General features: G+C 40.0%; 1 protein-coding gene across 2 annotated transcripts; it reads left to right on the forward strand.

The window, feature by feature from the left end:
* The first annotated feature begins 3,600 nt into the window (after window positions 1-3,600).
* On the forward strand, window positions 3,601-17,875 carry si:dkey-195m11.8 (fidgetin-like protein 2). Of its 2 annotated transcripts, XM_020645105.3 has the most exons (3): window positions 3,601-3,784; window positions 4,529-4,726; window positions 13,446-17,875. In XM_020645105.3, exons 2-3 carry the CDS (start codon window positions 4,702-4,704, stop codon window positions 14,609-14,611), a joined length of 1,191 nt encoding a protein of 396 aa, XP_020500761.1. In that variant the 5' UTR covers window positions 3,601-3,784; window positions 4,529-4,701; the 3' UTR covers window positions 14,612-17,875. The 2 variants fall into 2 exon arrangements, with proteins under 2 accessions (XP_020500761.1, XP_065811006.1); XM_065954934.1 differs by lacking the exons at window positions 3,601-3,784; window positions 4,529-4,726 and adding an exon at window positions 10,637-10,844.
* Window positions 17,876-20,130: the final 2,255 nt, after the last annotated feature.

Raw genomic sequence — 20,130 nt, forward strand, 5'->3', positions numbered from 1 at the left:
TTACATTCAATACAAGACCAGCCCTCAGCCGGCCTGTGGGAGACAATACACACATTTCCTGTTCTTTTTCCATAGATTTCCTGTTCCTGTTTTTCTCTCTCTCTCTCTCTCTCACTCTCGCTCTCTCTCTTTATATAGGCGATATATACAGTATATCTAGTCTGAACCTATATTCAGGATTCCCCCCAATCTTTCTTTTAACTAACACACACACACACACACACACACACACACACACACACACACACACACACACACACACACACACACACACACACACACACACACACACACACACTATTATCATTACTGGGACATTTCCGTGAAGCAATGGGCCGGTGCTCAGCTGCTTGAGACAAAATTAGAGTGGCAAACAGCTGAGCTTCTCTGGGGTGCTATCATGTGACCTATCCCACCCACGGGGCCAAAGGGTCCAATTTCCAGCATAGCCGTCATGTGTGTATGTATGCATGGGAAAAATCTGTCTTTATGTGTGCATTTTTATTGTATCCAGTATTTCAGTTCAAAAGGGATCCGTCCCTGTCAGTAACCTTGTCCTCTAATCTGCTGATAGCCACACCTTTCTGTGCTACTGTCATAAGCACTCGCTCTGCCCTTTTGTCCCTTCGCTTGTCCCAGTGACCTGGTTAGAGCCACACATGCTACATATGGAGGTGTTCCTGATGTAACAAGAGACCACATCTGGGGTCTTTGACTCGGCAGTGAGAATGTATCAAACAGCCCACCTTATCCGTGGTGAAAAGAACAGCCCCTGCAGCACATTCGGGATTGTTTAGATGTATTGTTTCCTTGCCTGCAAAACAACAGCCTGGCTTTTTTTTTTTCAGTGTTTGTCAGCAAAGCAGGTAAGGTAGAAAGAGCTGAGCGTTGCACGCCATTAGTCCTCTGAGTCACCTGATGGAAGGTCTTGTATCATGCCTTCACCTCCACTGCTATTATTGGCAGCAATTTAAGTCAGAAAAATACTCGCAAACATTAGCATGGTTTTTTGCTAACTCCAAAATTCAAGTGGCCCAGTAGCCTACTTTAAGGTTGCTTTAACAAGGAGGCTTGAGTTCATAAACTAGAACTTGTTTGAATGAAAACTTCACTTTATAATCATAGCTATGTGATTATAGTCGAAAGTTATAGTTTGGCTTTGAGAAACCACGTTTTGAAACACCACTCACACCTCTCCAACCTGTTTTTTAAATCTGAGCTACTAAATCCAAGTGGACGAGAGTTACTTCTCACATCAGCCTGTCACATCTCCTCTATTTACTCCAAGAAAACATTTCTATTTTTTTAAATAAATTATTTTATTTTCTGTATCCTCAATTCAATCGGAAAGTGAATCACATATTTTCTGTGTCCTCATATCACTGTATCAAATCATCTCCAAGATCCAAAAAACTGGCACTGCATTGAGTCCAGAAAATATGTGTATGCTGGAGTGAACCCATTTAGGATTATTCTAAAAGTCATTTAAATGTTCATCTCTCAATCTCATGACATTCTTGTCAGAAAGAGCTGGTTCTAAAATGTATGTAGAGCCAATAAAGACCACACCAACAGCAGCCCAACAATTGGGCCAGTTGGAAGATCCACCAACTTATCCCAACAACAACTTGCACCATGTCATGTCCCTCTCCAGCTGCCCCCTTGTATCTGCAGAAAGTGTTGAGATTCTCCATGCCACTGTGTTAGCACAAAGTGTCCGTCAGCAATAGTCTTTTAGGATTTTTAAAATGCATGTCAACATTTTAGTCCGACTGAAATCGTGAAGCGTTTTTCATGCTCCCAAAGATTCTTTAATTGGTTTTTGACCCTTTAGTCGACCAGCAGTAGCCCAAGTCAGACTGCCAGTTCAATGCATGATATTTACAGCCGTTTGGTGTCTCTCCTCATATATACATTTCACAGAGAAGCATAATGCCAAATCAAAGTATGGGACAACAATATCATGGTGTTGTGGAATCCATATGAAACTACAAAGACGGCTCTTTTACGGCGCAGTTGCGGAATTGCGATCTGAAAAGGGTGAATTAGTAGTCCAATTCAGACTGCTGTTTCAAGGTCTTCAATATGAATGTTGCGGAGGCATTGTTGAGAGACAAAGTGATCCCCCTCTGTACTGCCCGTGAAGGAAGTAGCAGAGGCATTACTGGGGTGATACATGAACAGCGCTGTGTGTGTGTATGTGTGTGCGTGTGTGTGTGTGTGTGTGTGTGTGTGCGTGCGTGCGTGCGTGCGTGCGTGCGTGTGTGTGTGTGTGTGTGTGCGTATGTCCCTCGCGCTTAGTAAACAAAGAAGATGTGCAATGATAGTGTTGCCCTTGTTGGGCATTGTTCTATATCATTTATTGTCTGGTATTGTATTGTTGTATAACATTTGAAAACAATAAAAATATTGGAAAACAGAAAATGAATTTACGGACTAAGACACCTAAATGATTACACTGCAGAATAAATCTCTTAAATTGTAATGATGGCAGAGCTTTGTTAAGGCGCTGTTGTAGAATTGCATGAAAAGGGCAAGCGATTTTACATTGCGTTACATCGTTACAGCAATGCGCAGCAGCACAGGGGTTGAACAACCAGCAGGAGCTCCACATACACATACACACACCGACATGAAAGCCATCCACACACACAAACACACTTCTCCCCGCTGGCTCCGCTGATCCCATCTTACCTATGCAACAGGGGCGTGAATATACAGCCTTGAACTGGCAATATTTATAGGGCTCGTGTGTGTTAAAGATATTGGTGTTGGATGCAGCAAAGGCAAAAGGAGTGCAAGTCCTGCAGGGACTTGAGTGTTTACAGCAGAGTAACATGAGGAGTGGACCAGCTTGTCCCTCCCACTCCCATAACTCTAAATGCAGAACCACAGCTGTGTTTCTATGAGGGACCGAGTTTAAGCAAAAACCCCTTAGGACCATAGTGCAAGAGTTATTTTAGCCCCTGGACAGATAATGATATAAAATAATGTGTGCACTTTGGATACCTGATTTATAAAATACACTGGGAAGAAATAACAACCACTTCTTTAGTCAAAGATTTGAGGCCAATGTGGAGGTCATTTTCTCCATGCATGTGTCCCGTATGGTTTGTGTATGTGTAAAGGGGGGGGATGGTGTACTATAGGAATTAGGTAATATTGACATGGTTGACTCAACCCCACCCTCCAAACACTACTCAGATCAATGTACCAGATCAATAGAAGTCATTGACAATAACTGAACTTCTCATGTGATCAGTGAAGAAGAAAATTTACTATTTTTCAGTAGCATGTGTCGTGCATGCTTATCTGTGAAAGTCTAAAATGAAAAAGAACACACTTATACACACATGCAAATAAGATCATGCACACATGCACACAAACAGAAATTCATGGACACACGCACACACACAGAGGGGGGAAACAGGCTTTACTCTGACACGGCATGATTGGTCACTTTTTCCCTCTCTCCCTTCCTGCTGAAATAGTTTTAACAAAAGAGAGGGAGAAGGAGGGGGAGGGGTGGCGTGGGTGGGGGGAGGGGATGTATGTTCTGCTCTTGTCACTGGTTGAAGGGAGAGCAAGAGATGGGGGAGGGAGAAGGGAGCTGGAGGGCGAGCGAGGGAGTGTAGGAGAGAAGGATAGGGTCCCAGAAGAGAGCACACACACACACACAAGCGCACATACAGATTTATTCTGGCTCCTGATATCCTTCCTTTTTTTGGGATGTGGATTATTTTCCAAATTGAAACTCTCATCGACTAAATTCAGGCATGATCAGGTCAGTAAAACATTTACTCACTTGTTGAAACTGATTTCTTTTTTGTCAGCTTTAGGAGTTGATGATGTTTCTGCTGCTTCTTGCGCATTCCTGTCATTTTAACTCCTCTGTTCTCATGCTGTGATTTGGTTTTGACTAGCTTTTTATGTAAATGCTTATTTTTTAATAATCCTGTATGGCAGTCTCATTAGTCTGTCCTCTATGTGTCAACCCAGGTGACACACTTTGCACCAATTCTACACTCTTAATTTTGTCCTTGTGTATTACGTTAGACAGGGTAGTGTCCTTGCTTTGCAGAGGGTACAAAGGTCCTCATGCTGTTGTGGCTTGTAGGTAAAGTGTTGATACATGGGGGGCTTGAAATAATTAGAAACTTCTCTCCGCTGGCTGTGCGGTTTTGTGGTCAGAGGGTGAAAGCCCCCTCTGTCAGGGCATTTAACATTTGAATTCTGTGTTAATCGTTTAGTCTCAACATGTGCACGTGTATGAGCAAAACATAAACAGACAAGTAGGTAAGAATCAATCAATATCAGTTGTTTCCTTTCTAAAACATGTTTTTAAAATATTCAATTTAATATGTTCAAAATGCAGTCAAGTCAGGACATTCTTAATAACCTCTACAATTTACATTTACTACTCAAAACATGTCCTGGAATCTAAATCTGCATGAAGGCATTAAGTTAGACAATAATACACTTTCTCCTTTCTTAATGTGTTTTGGCTCTTATTCTGTGTACTCTTCAGGTGGCAGTGTGCTGTACCAGTGTTGAACTGTGAAATGAACCATGGAGGGGTGCAGGAGGCCCGTCACTAGCCGAGCCAGCAGCCCAGGGAGGCCCCGCAGCATGCAGCTGGGCCCTCACTAGCACCAAGTGGACCTGGTCCTCTCCTCTTCACCTTGGGGCCAGGGCTGCAGAATGCTCAGTCCTGTCACCCCTTACAGTAAGTCTTTACATTTTTACAAATGTATATAGTATTTTCCTTCACCATTTCTTCATATGGCTCCTCTTTTTGTCCAGATATTGTGTCATCTGGCTCAGTTGAGGGGGGAAAAAAGGGGCTGGGGGAGTCTCAGAGAAGTAATTTAGAGAACGCAGATATGTTAATGGCTTTGCCAGCTGAGTCTCCAAACTTTGCATTGAGGAATTTCACAGAAAGTGTTCAGTCACTTTTTTTCAGCCCCTCCATGTGAATTTAGAAACAATTTGTTTTAAGAGAGAGCAGCCAAGACACCGATGTCTGGGTTTTCCAAGAGGCAGAATGAACATATAGTGAAGCCTTTAGTATTAAATAGTGACACAAGTTCGATTTGAACTTTAAACAATGCAAACAACATCCTGTCTTCATATTTTGGGTAGCATAACTTTATCCTTATTAAAGGTAGAAAATAACTTGTGTTTCAATGTAAAAGTGTTATTATGGTATCTAGTATCAAAACACCAATTTGTCTATGCAAGAGGTCATTGAAACAGTTCAGATTAACCCTTATCTCAAGTATAAAAGGTTCTGCTGTCATTTTGTTACAATTTTTATAACAATTGACCGATATATATATATTTGTTTTGTGTCACTTTAGAACGCAAAAGCAAATGAAATCCCATAAATCCCAGTGACACATCACAGTATAGTCCTGGCTTGCTAATCACAAGAGGTTGCTATCCAGGCTGATGAATATGCTCATATTGATTGACTGGGCTATTGATTAGACTGAGCTTTAACAGGATTACAACGCTAACCTGATCGGAATAATGCAACAGGGATTCACATTTTGGGTTTTAGATTCTTAAGAGCTGGACTGACATTTGGGATAAACTGTGCAAAACAGAAAACTCATTTTGTGAGAAGGAGGGACTTCTTAGGAGCTTTTTGTAACGTATGAATGTCACATTCCTCCCTCAGAAGGACTGGCATTGTCACAATAGAAGTCTTTCCACAGAAACTTTGACTGCACAGGATTCTATGCTTGAAAAACATGCAAAGATACAATCCCAATCCCTCACAGCCCATTAAGGGCTCTTTCCACAATGATGATGGTGTGCCATCAATAGAGTAATGAGCAGTTTTAGCCCTGTTTTAGCTACCAGTTACCAGGGTGAAGTTATTGTGTGAATAAAGCCAGATCATTAGTAACCTGGTGTCAAGAGCTTCTCATTAGTCCTGCATAGAGGGACAAATAAACATTGCCCTCCGCCTCCACACACACTCTCACACACATTAGTTCTCCATAGAAGTCATGAAAGCTTGTTAAGTAAACCGGAGCGCACGTTAGCTCCTCATTAGGTGTTGTAGTAAAGACGTGCTTCTGCTGGTAAAATGAGCAGAGACACAGAAAGAGCAAAGTGAAGGGCAGATGGGGAGGACGTGAGGAGGGACTGGTCAGCTGCAGCCTGATATATGAGTGGACACAATAAGCAAAGAGGGGCCAGTCCAGCCTCTGCCACATGTGTGTGTGTGTGTGTGTGTGTGTGTGTGTGTGTGTGTGTGTGTGTGTGCTCAAGCTAAAGGATTGGGGGAGGGGAAAAACTGACCACACAGGCTCGGACACATGGTCCTGCCTTACAAAAACCCAGGGGGGCTCAAGGACAGAAGAAGTTAAAGGCAAAAACAGAGTGAAAGATATAAATTACTGAAGAGATAAAAGAAAAGGAGGATACAAATTGATTAGAGGAAACTGATTTTTCACTGGCTAAATCAGTGCAATTGTGGATGTGTATTTTAGCGGGAAAAGGCATAATCTGGCTTTAAATGTCATGTGATTTGTTGGTGGAAATGACTTGAGGTTAGAGACATGTAAAACCTGTATGAGATATGGTAAAGTAGTTGATTGGCTGACAGCAGTGGTTTGGTGGACTGTGCAAGCCTGGAGAAAAGGGGGAAGGGGAAAGAGGAAGGTAGAGGGAGGGTTCTCTCCTCAGCAGATCCTTCTTACTACTGGCTTTATGCTGAGTGTTTTGGGACTATAGTCATGTCTTACATAACAAGCTAGCCCATATTAACTCTTGACAAAGGTAGCTGGGTAATGTGTGTGAGAAGACCATTGACAATCGAAGTTCGACGTTCGTGCTTTGCCACAATTATATCCCATTTCTCCTCCGATGAGCTCTGTATTGATTCTTAAAGAAGGGGTGTGAATTAGTTTGAACTAAAATAAATCACCTGGTCATCGGCAAACAGCTGATCCAGCCATTTATCAGCACTGCAAGTAAGCATGTTCTCTCTGCTTGCTTTGGCATGGGAGTGGACAGTGTGTGTTGAGCCAGTGGAGAGGATATGTGCTTTGTAAATAGATCTCAGGTTAGATTCCTGGCATTCCAGCAGCCTGACTCATCGAATAGATCTTCTGCCTGTTGGCCAGCTGAAGCTAAGAGCCACACTGAAAGCACAATATATGAGTGCCTTGGTATGTGCATCTTGAGGTGTATGGTGTTTCTGAGTGTCTTTCCATCCTCAGGAAATTTAAGTCTTTGTTTATTGTGAGTGCACTAAAAGCACAGAGGACCTTTCAGCTACAGAGGGGCAAATTTTGAATCCACTCCCCATCCAGCCAGCCACCTCTGATTCTCCACAACCTCCAAATCCCATTCCAGTCAGCCCCTTCCCCCACTCGTACTTTCATCTAATTAACCCCTAATTACTCATACTGACCATGCAGTGGACCACAAGTTGAAGGAGCCTCAATTCAAAGAAAAAAACCCCATGACTCGCTTGTTCCTTGAAAATTAATCATGAATGTTAATTTCAAGAGTTTGCTGTGTGGCTTATGGATGATAACGCTAAACAGGAAGTTACAGTTTGAGCACTGATGCAAAATGTTACCAGCTAAAAAGAGAGCTGGAAGAGTTACAATAAACGAATGCAATTATTAGACAGATCAGTCTTCTCTTTAAACGCACCATATTCCCTGCTTCATGTACTGAAACAAAGACGTAACCTATTTGGAAGTTTCTTAAATGTCAAATTGACAAGATGTGTGAAAGGAGCAGGTCATTGTCCAGGGCACCAACAAGGTTGAACATGTTGACAACTCGCCACAGAGTTCGTCCTTCTCATTTTTTCTTATCTGTATATTGCTTTTCAGTTGTTCATTTAAAGTGTGTAGGGTATATGATCAAAAACAAGGGTCATAACTCTTGATGAGTCCTTGATCCTCCTCCCACTAACCAAGGCGCCATTCCTCGCCTTAACCAAATGCAACACTTCCAGTAGTTGAGAATGTGTCTTTTAAGAGACAATCTCTGGCTTTGTGTTTTATGTTGGGCAAGTCTGGGCAAAGCCAGGGTCTAATTCTTTGTACGAAGTGCTGAATTTATATGAAAACAACTTTACTTGCTTGTTCTGAGGCAAATTATTGCCTACAACTTTAGGTTTCATGGTAGCTAAACTGTGCCTGACCGAGGTGTTTTTTTGCTTCTGCCTATTAAACTACAAAACTGAATATACTAGAGAAGATTGTTTTTTCTACTGATGTAAGCTCGTCCTTCTAAACTAGTTCTGCTTGTTTGCCTCATGACATGTTCATTTCTTTTCTCCTCTTCTTGTTCTTCTCAATATTGCAAGCAAATTGATTAATTATTATCCACTGTAGCACACATAATACTACTACAACTGGCACTGTTATCTACCCAAAACTTTATATAATATAAATAATATTTTTATAATGCAAAAGTATTCAAGCTTTGCTTTAACAGAGTTGGGACAGGACTAACAGTATCTGAGCAGTTACGACCAATTGCAGACAACATAGTGAAGGGTTTGAGCTGTGGACAATTTTCTTCTCTCTATTTCATAATTTCCAAAAGATGTATACATCTGTATTATAGTTGATTTCCTCTTGATGGGTTTCTACGTTTTTTTTTTCATGAATCATGATTGTTACGTAAAATTCAGACCAACCAAAGAACAGACTCAATAAGCCTGCTGCCACCAAAAAGTGCCTAGATGCATCAATTTTGTTCGGGTGCATTCAGACAGGGCTCAGTAGCGCTGTACCGTGCTGAAGCATGAGTGTCCCCCGTCCCCCGATGACCTGCACTCATATTGCTCCAGGCTCAACCGAGTACATGACACTTTGTTTACAAGAAGTGCGGTTTCATAGTCAGCATAATTTAGATGAAAACATGACTGCAATTTTACTTACTGTATTATGATGTGATTTATTATGATGAATTTCTGCCAGATACAGACCAGGTCAATTATTATCTGATTGGAAGGGAGTTTAGGACTCAACTAATGATGAAAAATATTTTGGTTAAATTTAAACAATTAGCCCATGCAAAAACATCAGAGACTTGTGTTATGTTGCGGGATCGGTTAGAAATTCTTTGACCATACCCCATTTAGGACTAAAACCTTTGTGACTCATATCAAGCCTTCAGGAAGTGTATAACTGGAAAATCCGAAGATAGTTCTTGAGTGTGAGTAGCAAGAATGCTCTCTTAAATTCAACCAGAAAGACAACATATTCTGAGCAAGTGGCAACCTGAGGTGTTGAAAAAAAGTAGCCAATTGATGATATTTTCCCTTCTTTGCCGCTAAGACAGTGTCTGTCATATTCGTCGGTTTGCATCCAATGGCTCAATTGTATCCACTCCCAAACTCAACTGCTAATTTCATTGGCTGGGGGAAATCTACCTGCTCCTCACCCAGAAACGTCCCGAGTCACCAGAAGAACACAAAACATAAAAATCCAGGAAGAGGACCGACTCTCTGTAAAATGTCAAACATCTTGATGTGATTCAGGCAAACCATAGGAGCAGTAATAACATTTTTTTATGCTCAATTGTTGATATATAAAGACTGTTCCAAAAGAGTAAAGCTTATTTCTCAAGTTTCCAACCCTAAGAGCTTAGTATTTATTTTATGTGTCAGTGTCCAAACTCCTGCAGGACTAAGAGGAAACACAAATGATGGTCATCAGTATGATGATCACAATGATTAAGGGAAGCTGTCATAGCACCAAGCCGGCTTAGTACTCATCTTTGTCTCTTGGTAAGCCAAGCATGGCAAAGAATGGATGGGTGTTTCCAAGCCCCAAGCCAACATGAGGTGCTAGATTAACGTAAGGGGCTCCTTCGCTCATCCCTTCTAATGCCTAAAACCTGCGCCCTCTTTAGCACAGATGTCTGATGCTACAGCACTCGTGAGCAATAAGACATTTTAATCTGAAGTTGAAATTCACTCAAACTGGGAGGCAAAACATTTTTTTTTTTAAATCTTACAATGTAAAAACACAAGCGGAGTAACAAATTCTTGAGCAAGTCTTAGTGACCCAATTTATTACTATATATGTACATTTTTAGGCATACTTTCTTTTAATGACATTTTAAACTGTTTTAAGGAGTATAAACAACTTTTGACTTTTCAGTTGTCATTTATAACACCAATAAAGTTCCTAAGAAAGAAAGGAAGTCATATGAATATAAATTAATTTTAGCGATATCTGTAAAATCAGGGCAAAGTCTAACTGTTACTGTGCAGGAAAGGTGAATTTAAACTTTTGCTAAAGTGAAAGTAATGTGCAAATAACCACATGCACAACATTGGTAATCTGCAAATGCAAAATGTCATTTATTAACTTCCTGGATATTTGAATTGTTGCTGCAATACGTTTAATCATCAAAGAGGAAACATATATGGGACATGACCACAGAGTAATGCTTTGCTGTAAGTTTCAAGCTTACTGCAAGGATAAGAAGTAAGCTCCCCAGAGGTTATTCTTCTTTAGGTCTTGTCCATGATGGTCAGATTGTGACCAAGCACTGACACTCCTATAAGCCCCCTATGATCTAATCCTTCATTAGTCTGGTTTCCACAGTCTGGTCGTTAATACATGCCGACCCTCCAGTTGGCTCATCAATCGGTCCGATCTCAGGGATCCTTGTTTTTTGCTGTGTTTTTTTTACTTTCTTCCACTGAATTCTAAGGCGTATTCCAGGCACAGCAGATTAATGAGGTTGACTATGTCTGATAAATTAATGACCATTTGGTAAAGACAGGGCAGAAGGAGTTGATTAATGGAACGCATCAAACGAATGGGTCATGCCTGCAATCAACATGACCAGTGAGTATGAAACTGAAGAACCGTGCATGTGTATTTTATGCCTGATGCCAGATTAAATTGAATGAAGTTGTTGCGACGTTAATAGCTCTGTAACCTGGTGCTTTTCTCATGTAATGTCAAAAATGTTTTTATTCATCCTAAAACTACAAAGGAGGAAGTTAAAACAGGAAATCATGAATTACTCTGTCCCCAGTGAACTCCTTGCAACAGTTATATTATTTACACTGACAGTAACCTCTGCAGAAATACTTTTGAAGGAAGTGCAGATTCATTAGGCATTTGGCAGGATATTTGGTGTTTGGAAGCAATCTGGTCTCTGTAATTTGAATGTCATCATGCACGAGGGTTTCAGCTGGTATAAGCTGTAGACAAGAAAACAGTCCCTGTGTAAAGCAAATGAGGAAATATGCCTCAGTTGTTATGCAATCCTATTCAAATATGCTTAAATTTGATGAGATTCATATTTTTTTAAATCTCTGAATACAGGTATTTTTGTATGCAGGTGCAGCTAAAAAATCTGCTCCCTGACATTACCTCTCAAGTTCAGCATCATTCATCCTTCTCAAGGTGTCATTTTTATAAAGACATGTGATTGAAGTCAATTTATAATATATAATATATGTTTCATTTAATTTCTCTGACAATAAAAACTGTAAAATATCCCTTATCCTTATTTTCCTAATACATTTAAGTAGTATGTTTTTCAAAATAATGCATATTTTGACTTTATAAAAGGTGACTCCGAAAATATCTTACAAAACAACCTTTTTAAACTTTTGTTTAGAATACAAGAAAGTGGAGCACTGGTAGCTTTTAGAAGACACTTGATTTACTTAACTTTGTCTCAATTTATAAAAGGCTTTATGAAGTTGGGTCATAACAACTTGCTCTAAGGTGTGAACCATCAGCCAAAATCCTGAAAACACCAATGCACGTAGTAATCTCTTTGGCTCTTGCTCCTGTTTGGGCAAGCGTGGGCTCAAATCTGCTTCTCAGCATATGTTATTAATATGTTTTGGTGTCTCAAGCTTTGCAGTGTAGTTCCATTTATGTGCTTCATCATGTTAGTTGCACTATTTATGTTGTTCATCGCTCTCCCAGAATAACTGCACTCTGTTTTTGTCTTTGCTGTAATCTGCTGCCCTTGCATCTACACCTCTGCTTTGAAACAACGCACTCGAAATCTTTACTTTTTCTGTGCCATGACTGTGTACAAAACCAGTCAGGATCCCCAGAAGTAAAGGGGGTTTCTCTGACCCTAGGTGGAGTTTATGCTGGACAAGAGCACTGCAATCCCTGGACTGGATGAGTGGGATTATTGGGTTGAAGGATCATTTAATTTGGGGATCAACATGTGGACTGTTTGAGACCCATCTGGTGGTTTTAGTGGACATGTGACAAGGCGAAGTCAACATGTATACAGTTTCAGACAAGTCATGCAAGTGATGATGTTTTGAGTGAGATACTGGAAAAAATCACAAACACCTTCATTTATATCCTTATGAATGTTAAAAACAGGTCTGTTCTGTACAGTACCTAGACTTGCCATGGTTTGAAAAGTATTTGTAAGCAGATTATGGAAAAACTATCACCTATGCTACATGGCCTTCTTCACTATTGCTGAATTGGATAACCTCCATAATGAATGTAAAGCATATATAAAACATTCATGCTCAAATACACTCAACAAAGCATGATATTTGCTGTAATATGTTGCCAATTTTGTACTATTTCAAGAACCGTATGGCATAACAATTTATTGTTTACTTCTGTTTGTGAATATGAATTGTTGGCTTCTTCCTCTGTCCACTGCTGTTGTAGGGAAGCCTCTCTGGCCTAGGCTTGGGGTCAGGACAGTTTAATAATACTCTGAAATGCCTGGAATGTCAGCCTAATGCCTGTTCAAAAAGACAAGGCCTGCAAAAGCCAATCAAAGCCAACAACCACTAAACTAGAGGATGACTTTGTTTCTGTAAATGTGCATGGCACATGAAAACCAGTCTTTTTTTAAACATTCAACCAATCTGTAAACTTGATACAGTGTGCATAGATGTACTGGTAAAGGTCTTTTTGAAATGTGATGAAAAACTACTGATCATCCTCTACACACTAACCCCTCCCTATTCAACAGACCCCTGAGGTTTAGGCGATATTAGATCACACGCTCGGTGGGGGTTGCTCTGTGGACTGAGAGTCACAGAGAGGCAACAATGGCCCCAATGTGAGAGAAGCAAAGGCAGAAAGCAGTGCGTAGGCTGATAGAGGCTTATCGCCGTGGAGACCAGGCTGGAGGCTATGTTGCCAGCTTCACATAAAGATTAGAACTGTGGTCTCCTGCTTAGATGAGAGTGTGTTAAATAGCACAGAGTAAGTATTGACATGGTTCTGTTAAAGGGTCAGTTAGCCAAGGTGATTATGAGGGCAGATATTCATAAAAGGGCAAACTCTTGGCTTGCCTTTAAGATTTGGGAGGCAAAACTCCTTAAATTAGTTGGACCGATCTTTATTGTCCAATGATAAATATGTATTTCTGTATAAAAAAATTGAAACCCAATATTATTATTGGTTGGACTAATTCAACTCTGGTCTTGTTTTTTTCAGGTCTGTTGAAGATGCACTGGTCTCCGGAGCATGCTGCCCCCTTATCTCAGTGGCCTGAGCAGCACCTAGATGTCACCTCTACCACCTCGCCACCGTCTGCCCATAAACACGAGCCCTATTCTACAGCTGGTCGCCGCAGCTTTGCCCCTGGTGGTTATCCATGGGCTAGTGATGACATATCAGCCCTAACTGCTTCTTCTCTGCTCAAACGATATGCTGAGAAGTACTCAGGCTTGGAGTTGTCCTATGATCGCCCTGCTGCAGGGGCTTACTCTGAGCCTGGGACATTCTTGAAAACTGAATCTGAGCCATGGGCTCTGGGTCAGGGCATGGAGTGTTACCCTGGACTGGAAGCATTGACTGGCAACAAGGTGGGCACTGCATCTGTTGGCATCCCGGCCACAGGAAGTGTTACAGTAGTAAGTAGTAACTTGGCCACTGAGCAGGGCTACAGTGGTGCTGGCTCCTGCAGTACCCCGTCATCTCAGGAATACCCTCCTGCCTACAACACCACATACCTGTCCTCAGGATACTGCCCTCAGCCAAGTGCAGCACTTCCCCCTGGCCCTCTGCACTCTTTGCAGGCCACACCCACTTTAGTGCCCAGCTACAGCGCTAGCAGTCCTGTATACAACTACCCTCCAGGGTGCTACCCACAAGCTACCCTATCCTCAGGATACAGCCATCCCAGTGCCTCTTACCTGCCCCCTGGGATTAGTGCACCCACGCCTCTGGCCCCAAGGCCTACCATGGTGGGGGGCAGTTATAGCTACCCATCTCACAGTCTTGGAGGAAGCTCTGAAGCTGGGGTGCCACTGAAACGCAAGGCCTTTGAGATGGCAGAGGAAGGACAGGAGGGAGCAGAGGTGGAGGGATCACGCTATAGAAAGTATAGCAATGGCCATGGAAATAGTCATAGCAAAAGTCACGGTAATGGGAACAGCAATGGTTTCGATATGAGCAGCCCTGCCACAGATCCACAGTCCTACAAACCTGGAAAGCCCCTGATGTCACCCCCTTATGGTGGGGCGAGGGATTACAGCCCACCGTCTGGCCTAGCAGGAGAGAGTGTGTCAGGGGAGCACAACTTTTCTCAGCAACAGAGAATGCCTATGAAGATACCTGCATCTCACACACGATCTGAGGACCCGAGTGGAGGTCACTGACAACCCTGACCAGCATCCGCGAGAATTCTCTCACTCTTTTAAACCAATCAGGGTCTTATCCAAGACAAACCTAAGGGGAAAAAGATTTGTCAATGCAAGGTTTAATTTTACTTCTGAGCATCAGAGGCACTAGAGAGCTTTCTTGTGCATTTTTAACATGATCATTATTGTTGTTTTTCCAAAGATTCACGGGAGCATTATGCCCTGGAAGGTTAGGGTAAATCTTAGGGATGAGGTTAAGGCATTCTGTACAGATACAGTGTTAAAAATGTCAAAATGGATGAATGCCAATCTCAGGATCCTATTTATTTCCTTCTGGCTACTTTGGCAGACGCACTGCAACATACTGTAGCTGGTTTGGAGGTTGGTGTAATTAATTGTAGCCAATGTGTGTGTCAAAGGCCCTTGACTGCAATATGCATATCTACAAAAATCATTACTGACCAAAAAGTAAGTAGAGCAATAACTGACAATGTGCGACTGCCACTCCTCCAGAACAATCACTGCTACTTTTCACAGCTGATTCCTAGGCTTCGTGCAATACTTGGCCTTTGGGAATGATACATTTCCTGCTTATCCAACATTTTCCCTCTGCCTTAACTCTGTGCTTTATATTCATTTTCCTTTACCCCCCTTGTTTCATGTTCTCTATCCAATTCTATCACGGTTTTTGCTTTTTTTTTTATGGATGAACAACCTTTTCGTCCAGTTTACACATACTAAGCTGCTAATCAAGTAACATTTTTACACAGCATCTTTGAAGCAACCCTTTAAAGTGTTTTGACAAATGTTGTTTACATAGGCTTCTGCTATACTCCACACACAAGCAGGTATCTTTTCTGAAGAATTTGCAATAGTGTTGCTGGTCAAGCCTTTGTCTTGTCTTTTCTAATCAACGTATTACAAGAAATAGTGACTACACAAGTCTACAAAACAACCAAAAAGAAAGTTAAAATGCTTTACTCTTCATACTGATAATACTCACTCAGAGCAAACAATAGGGTTGGCAAGATTGTTGCTTCTGTTGGATGCACAAACCAGACTGAGAAGCAAGCAGGTTGCAGTGGAGGATTAAGTTTTATGAAGATATGCTTGCTTGTCTGATAGGTTTTACTTGTTCTTTTCTTGTTTTTTATGCATTCAATTTTCATTTGCCTCTAAAAGTGAGATAAATAGTTATAGTGTTATTGAATACTCAGGAAGAATATTGTTACCTCAGAATGATAAAAAGAATGTATGTTATTACCTTAGGGTGTTTTTAGGGAGCTTTATGGAGCAAGATAAATATGGAGCCATGGCTTTATTAAGAGCAAGACACACTCTGAACACTTCAGGGAAACAAAGAACTTAAAAGGCCTTCAATACAAACAAAAGACATACATAAACATGTACACATGCAAGCAACCACACACGCACACACATATGAACACATACACACACACTGCTTCTTCGCTCTGGGGACTTAAACTTGAGGTTTTTGTACTAAGGCCTGAAATGTTGAATGTAATTCAGATATTTTTTTTAAAAGGACAATACATGCCATAATGTACATCAATGATGTTTTAGATATATGAAACCTATTTTCTTCATGTATAGATGTAATTCACTTATAGGTTTCGGTGAAGAATGAATGACATGTTAAGTGTTAGAGTAGTTAGTGGGGAAACGGTTTTGTGGACAAACTGTCAAACAAAGCACTCCTGATATACAATTTTTGACGTGACATATCAAAATATACACAAACTGCAGTTTTTGCTCTGTTCTAAGTTTGTTTAGTAAATGTCTTAATAATCCAACTTCCATCTTTCATATCAGTATTTTGAATCCTCCTGACCCAGTGGCACCAGTCTATAATCTTGAAATGAACTCCAACATGTATTGGCATCATGAAGGAGGAAGAAGTTCAAACAAGTATGTGCACTGTCAGAAAACATGAAGAGCTACAACTCTAAACCTTCTACTGAGTTGTAACTTTGAGTGACTTATATGCCATCCCTTCTTAGTTTTGCCATACTGACACATTTGAGCAAATTATCCCTTTGGGGAATTAAACAAATAATAATAATAAAACTTGCCTAAAAACTTGCCCAGGGAGCACGTCCCCTTTAGTAGTCAGATTTAGACTGAAATGCAGCTTCAGATTTCTGAAATTCTATGATTAACAATTTTATTGATGCCTCCTTATAAATAAATATAAGCACATTCATATAATTAAACATACTCAGAATGTTGCTGAGTATGGAAAAAAACACCTTTATGCTGATGCTGAAGAGCACATACAGATAATGAGTAGGAGTTAATACAATAAGAATGTATTTTTACCCCCAGACTTTTTAAGTATGTAAGCGCTTATCTACAACAATTGAATGCTCTTCAGCGTGCACAAAGAATGTGCTCTACTTTAACCAGATGTACTGCAAGAAAGGAAAGTGTTTGCTTTTTCTTGGTGTTACTCCGATTCATTAAATTAGGTGGAGTTGAAGGTGTCCAACAGATGGAAAATGGCATGTCAGTGTTATTTCTGTACTTCAGTTGTACTTTTCTCGTTTCTTGTACATTCTCTGTAACCATTTCTACCTCATTTTGACATCGTACATGGAAATATTTATTTCATGTCATTTTACATGCTGGTTTAAGGAGCAATGTTTCTAATTCTTGACCTGTAATAGTCTACCTCACTAAAGGGTTGTTGTGTCATGGAAATGAAGATATCACACCAAAAACAAAACGTGCCTTGTGTTTTTGTGTTTGAAACAAAAAAAGGTTTGAGTGTCCAATTCCTTTACTAAAATATACCTTGACGAGAACCTAACATTTGTTCCCCTCTCAATATTTTCTCCTTATAAACTGAATAACCAGGTCCAACTTTATATTGCTGTTGTCAGTTTAAATACTTAAGTTAAGGTAGACAATCTATTTTAAAATAACTTTACGGCAAATGATTTAGAAATAATGGAAAAGAGAAATTCCTCACTTTATTTCTATTTTGGTTTGCATCATTTAGTTGTTTTTAGATTTTATTCCAAGGAGATACAACTGGTCAGAATCCACAGGGCCATTTGTGTCTTGTAAAGATCAGATAACAAGCTCAAGAAAGCATAAAATAAAAGGAAAGGAAGAATGAAGAAGATCCTGACCCTCTTCCATTAGACACCACCCCCTTCCACAGCTTTATTGTCTTGAGGGCGGAGGGCATGCGCTGGCGTGTGACAGATGTCTAAAACTCTTGTCCTTCCATCCTGAATAAATTAACCCTGCTGTGACATTTGAGTTTTTCACAACAAAGACTCTCTGCTCAACTCTGTTTTCATAAAAACAACTAGTCTTAAATATTATGATGCTGCATCTTAAATCAACTCAAAGTACATTCCTGACATTAACAGCTATAACATGCCACAGATCCACAGTCCTACAAACCTGCCATTCTAAACTTATAGTATATTTGTATTTTTGCCAACATTTGTATGTTCAGTATTTTTGAACATCAGCTCAGACTCAGGTTTAATTTCTTTTTTTAAAGATTTTTTTGGGGCTTTTTGTGCCTTTTATGTAGAGATAGGACAGTGGATAGAGTTGGAAATCAGGGAGAGAGGGAGAGTGGGGAATGACATGCAGGAAAGTAGCCACAAGTGGGACCCGAACCTGGGCTGCCCACTTTGAGGACTACAGCCTCCATACATGGGGCGCACACAACAACCACTGCGCCACAAGCGCCCCCCAGACTCAGGTTTAGTTGTCATTGTGAGCAACTATCAGGTTCTTTTTTCTTTTGCAGATTTTGAAACCACATGATTAAAGAAAAGCATCAACATCTCAAGATAAACATGTTAAATCGAAAGAGTATTTTTAAGGTCATCTATCTGACCTGTGAAATGCACATAATGTTCTGTGTCAATGCCTGTCAAACTACTTTCTCAATTCTTAACAGCTACAGTAGCTGAAGCAGCTGAGCAGGAGCCTAATATAAAGGTTACAGTGACACCTACAGGGCCCTAAAGAGAAGGTACTCATTATACAAAACACTGGGAAAATGGCTTCCAGACCGCAAATACAAATTAAACTATGGTTTCATTGGTTAAAAATATACAAATATAAACATGTGTTTTTGTATGTAAATATGTTTATTGAATTTTATACATTGTATGAAATTAAAAATAGTTTTAAAGTACATTTAAAGCTAAATTAAATATTTACAGAAACAATAGTTAAATAAGTATTGAAACGCTGTCAACATACATTTTAAACACATAGCAATGTGCATAAAGCATTTGTTAAACAATTAGTAAAAAACAAATTACATTTACAAGAAAAAAACTAGGGGGAAAAGAAAGTAATAAAAGAGTAAATAATCATAATAATAAAGAATTTGCCAAATACTAAATTTTTCAACAGTATTAGCATCAGTGTTAAGAGAGAAACAAACTACATTCAACATCTGTGTACAGTAGCTATTAGAAAATTGTCCTTTTTGGTTAGATTCTTGAAACAAAAACCTTTGGTTCTACTTTTATTTGGAATGACATCCTGCATTACGCATCCAACTTCCTCCCAAAATTCCTTTTTTTTTAAATTTCAATATATAATGGAAGAATGTTCCTTTGTCTTTCCTACATCTATTATATAGGTCTGGAATATTGGGAGATAATGCCAAACATTTTAGTAAGATCCATAAGGGATGAAAAAGATATATCCAGAATCTTTTTTTAGAAGATTTGTTTAAAAGTGAGAGAGAATGGGGGAATGACATGTGGGAAAGGAGCGACAGGCCGGGCTTGAACCAGGGCTGCTGGCTTGAGGGACTACAGCCTCCAAACATGGGGCACGACCAAACCGCTAGGCTGTCCGTACCCAGTATCCAGATGTATGAGAAAAAAGATCACATAATACGCATACGCAGCTATGGGATGTTAAAATTGACCTTCAAATATGCCTGAAATCGATTGCGATTGTAAATAAGAGAGGTGATAGTGGGCAACCTTGTCTGCAACCTCTATTGATTTTAATGGATTGGATAAATTGCTTTTAGTGACTATATCAGCATTAGTTCTTTAATGTGAAAGTTTCATCCATTTGCTTAAATTTTCTCCAAGCCCAACCCGATCAAGTAGTTCAAACAAGTATGTCCACTCCCCCATATGGAATAATTCTCTGTACATTGTGAAACCCTTGTTGTCCCACAACACACCCATTTTGCGTATTAGAAAGACATTAATAGAATAAAACTTTGAGGTGTCTGTCTCTCCATTCATCACGTGAATGAAGCCCCTGAATAAATGGATGCATTATTTATCTGCTTTATCATTGGTCCTTTCTATATACAATGATATATCTTTAATGGAAGTCCAATGTATGAATGGAATCTCCTGCTATTTTGTATTGATTTTTCAGGGATGATAAATTAAAAAACAAATTGAATTTGGGGTCATCGTAATTTGACGCATAGATGTTAACCAGTTTAAGTAATTATGTCAAGTGTGCCTTGAAATATAAGCTCTCACCTTATCATCAATTACCTTCAT

The sequence above is a fragment of the Labrus bergylta genome, chromosome 5, assembly GCF_963930695.1.
Source record: "Labrus bergylta chromosome 5, fLabBer1.1, whole genome shotgun sequence".
NCBI classification, from domain to species: domain Eukaryota; kingdom Metazoa; phylum Chordata; class Actinopteri; order Labriformes; family Labridae; genus Labrus; species Labrus bergylta.

Bases quoted from the DNA above. Each gene is read 5' to 3' on its own strand.
- si:dkey-195m11.8 (XM_020645105.3), top strand. From the start codon at position 4,702: ATGCTCAGTCCTGTCACCCCTTACA. The intron at 4,727-13,445 runs GTAAGTCTTTAC...TGTTTTTTTCAG, and splicing joins CAGTCCTGTCACCCCTTACA to GTCTGTTGAAGATGCACTGG.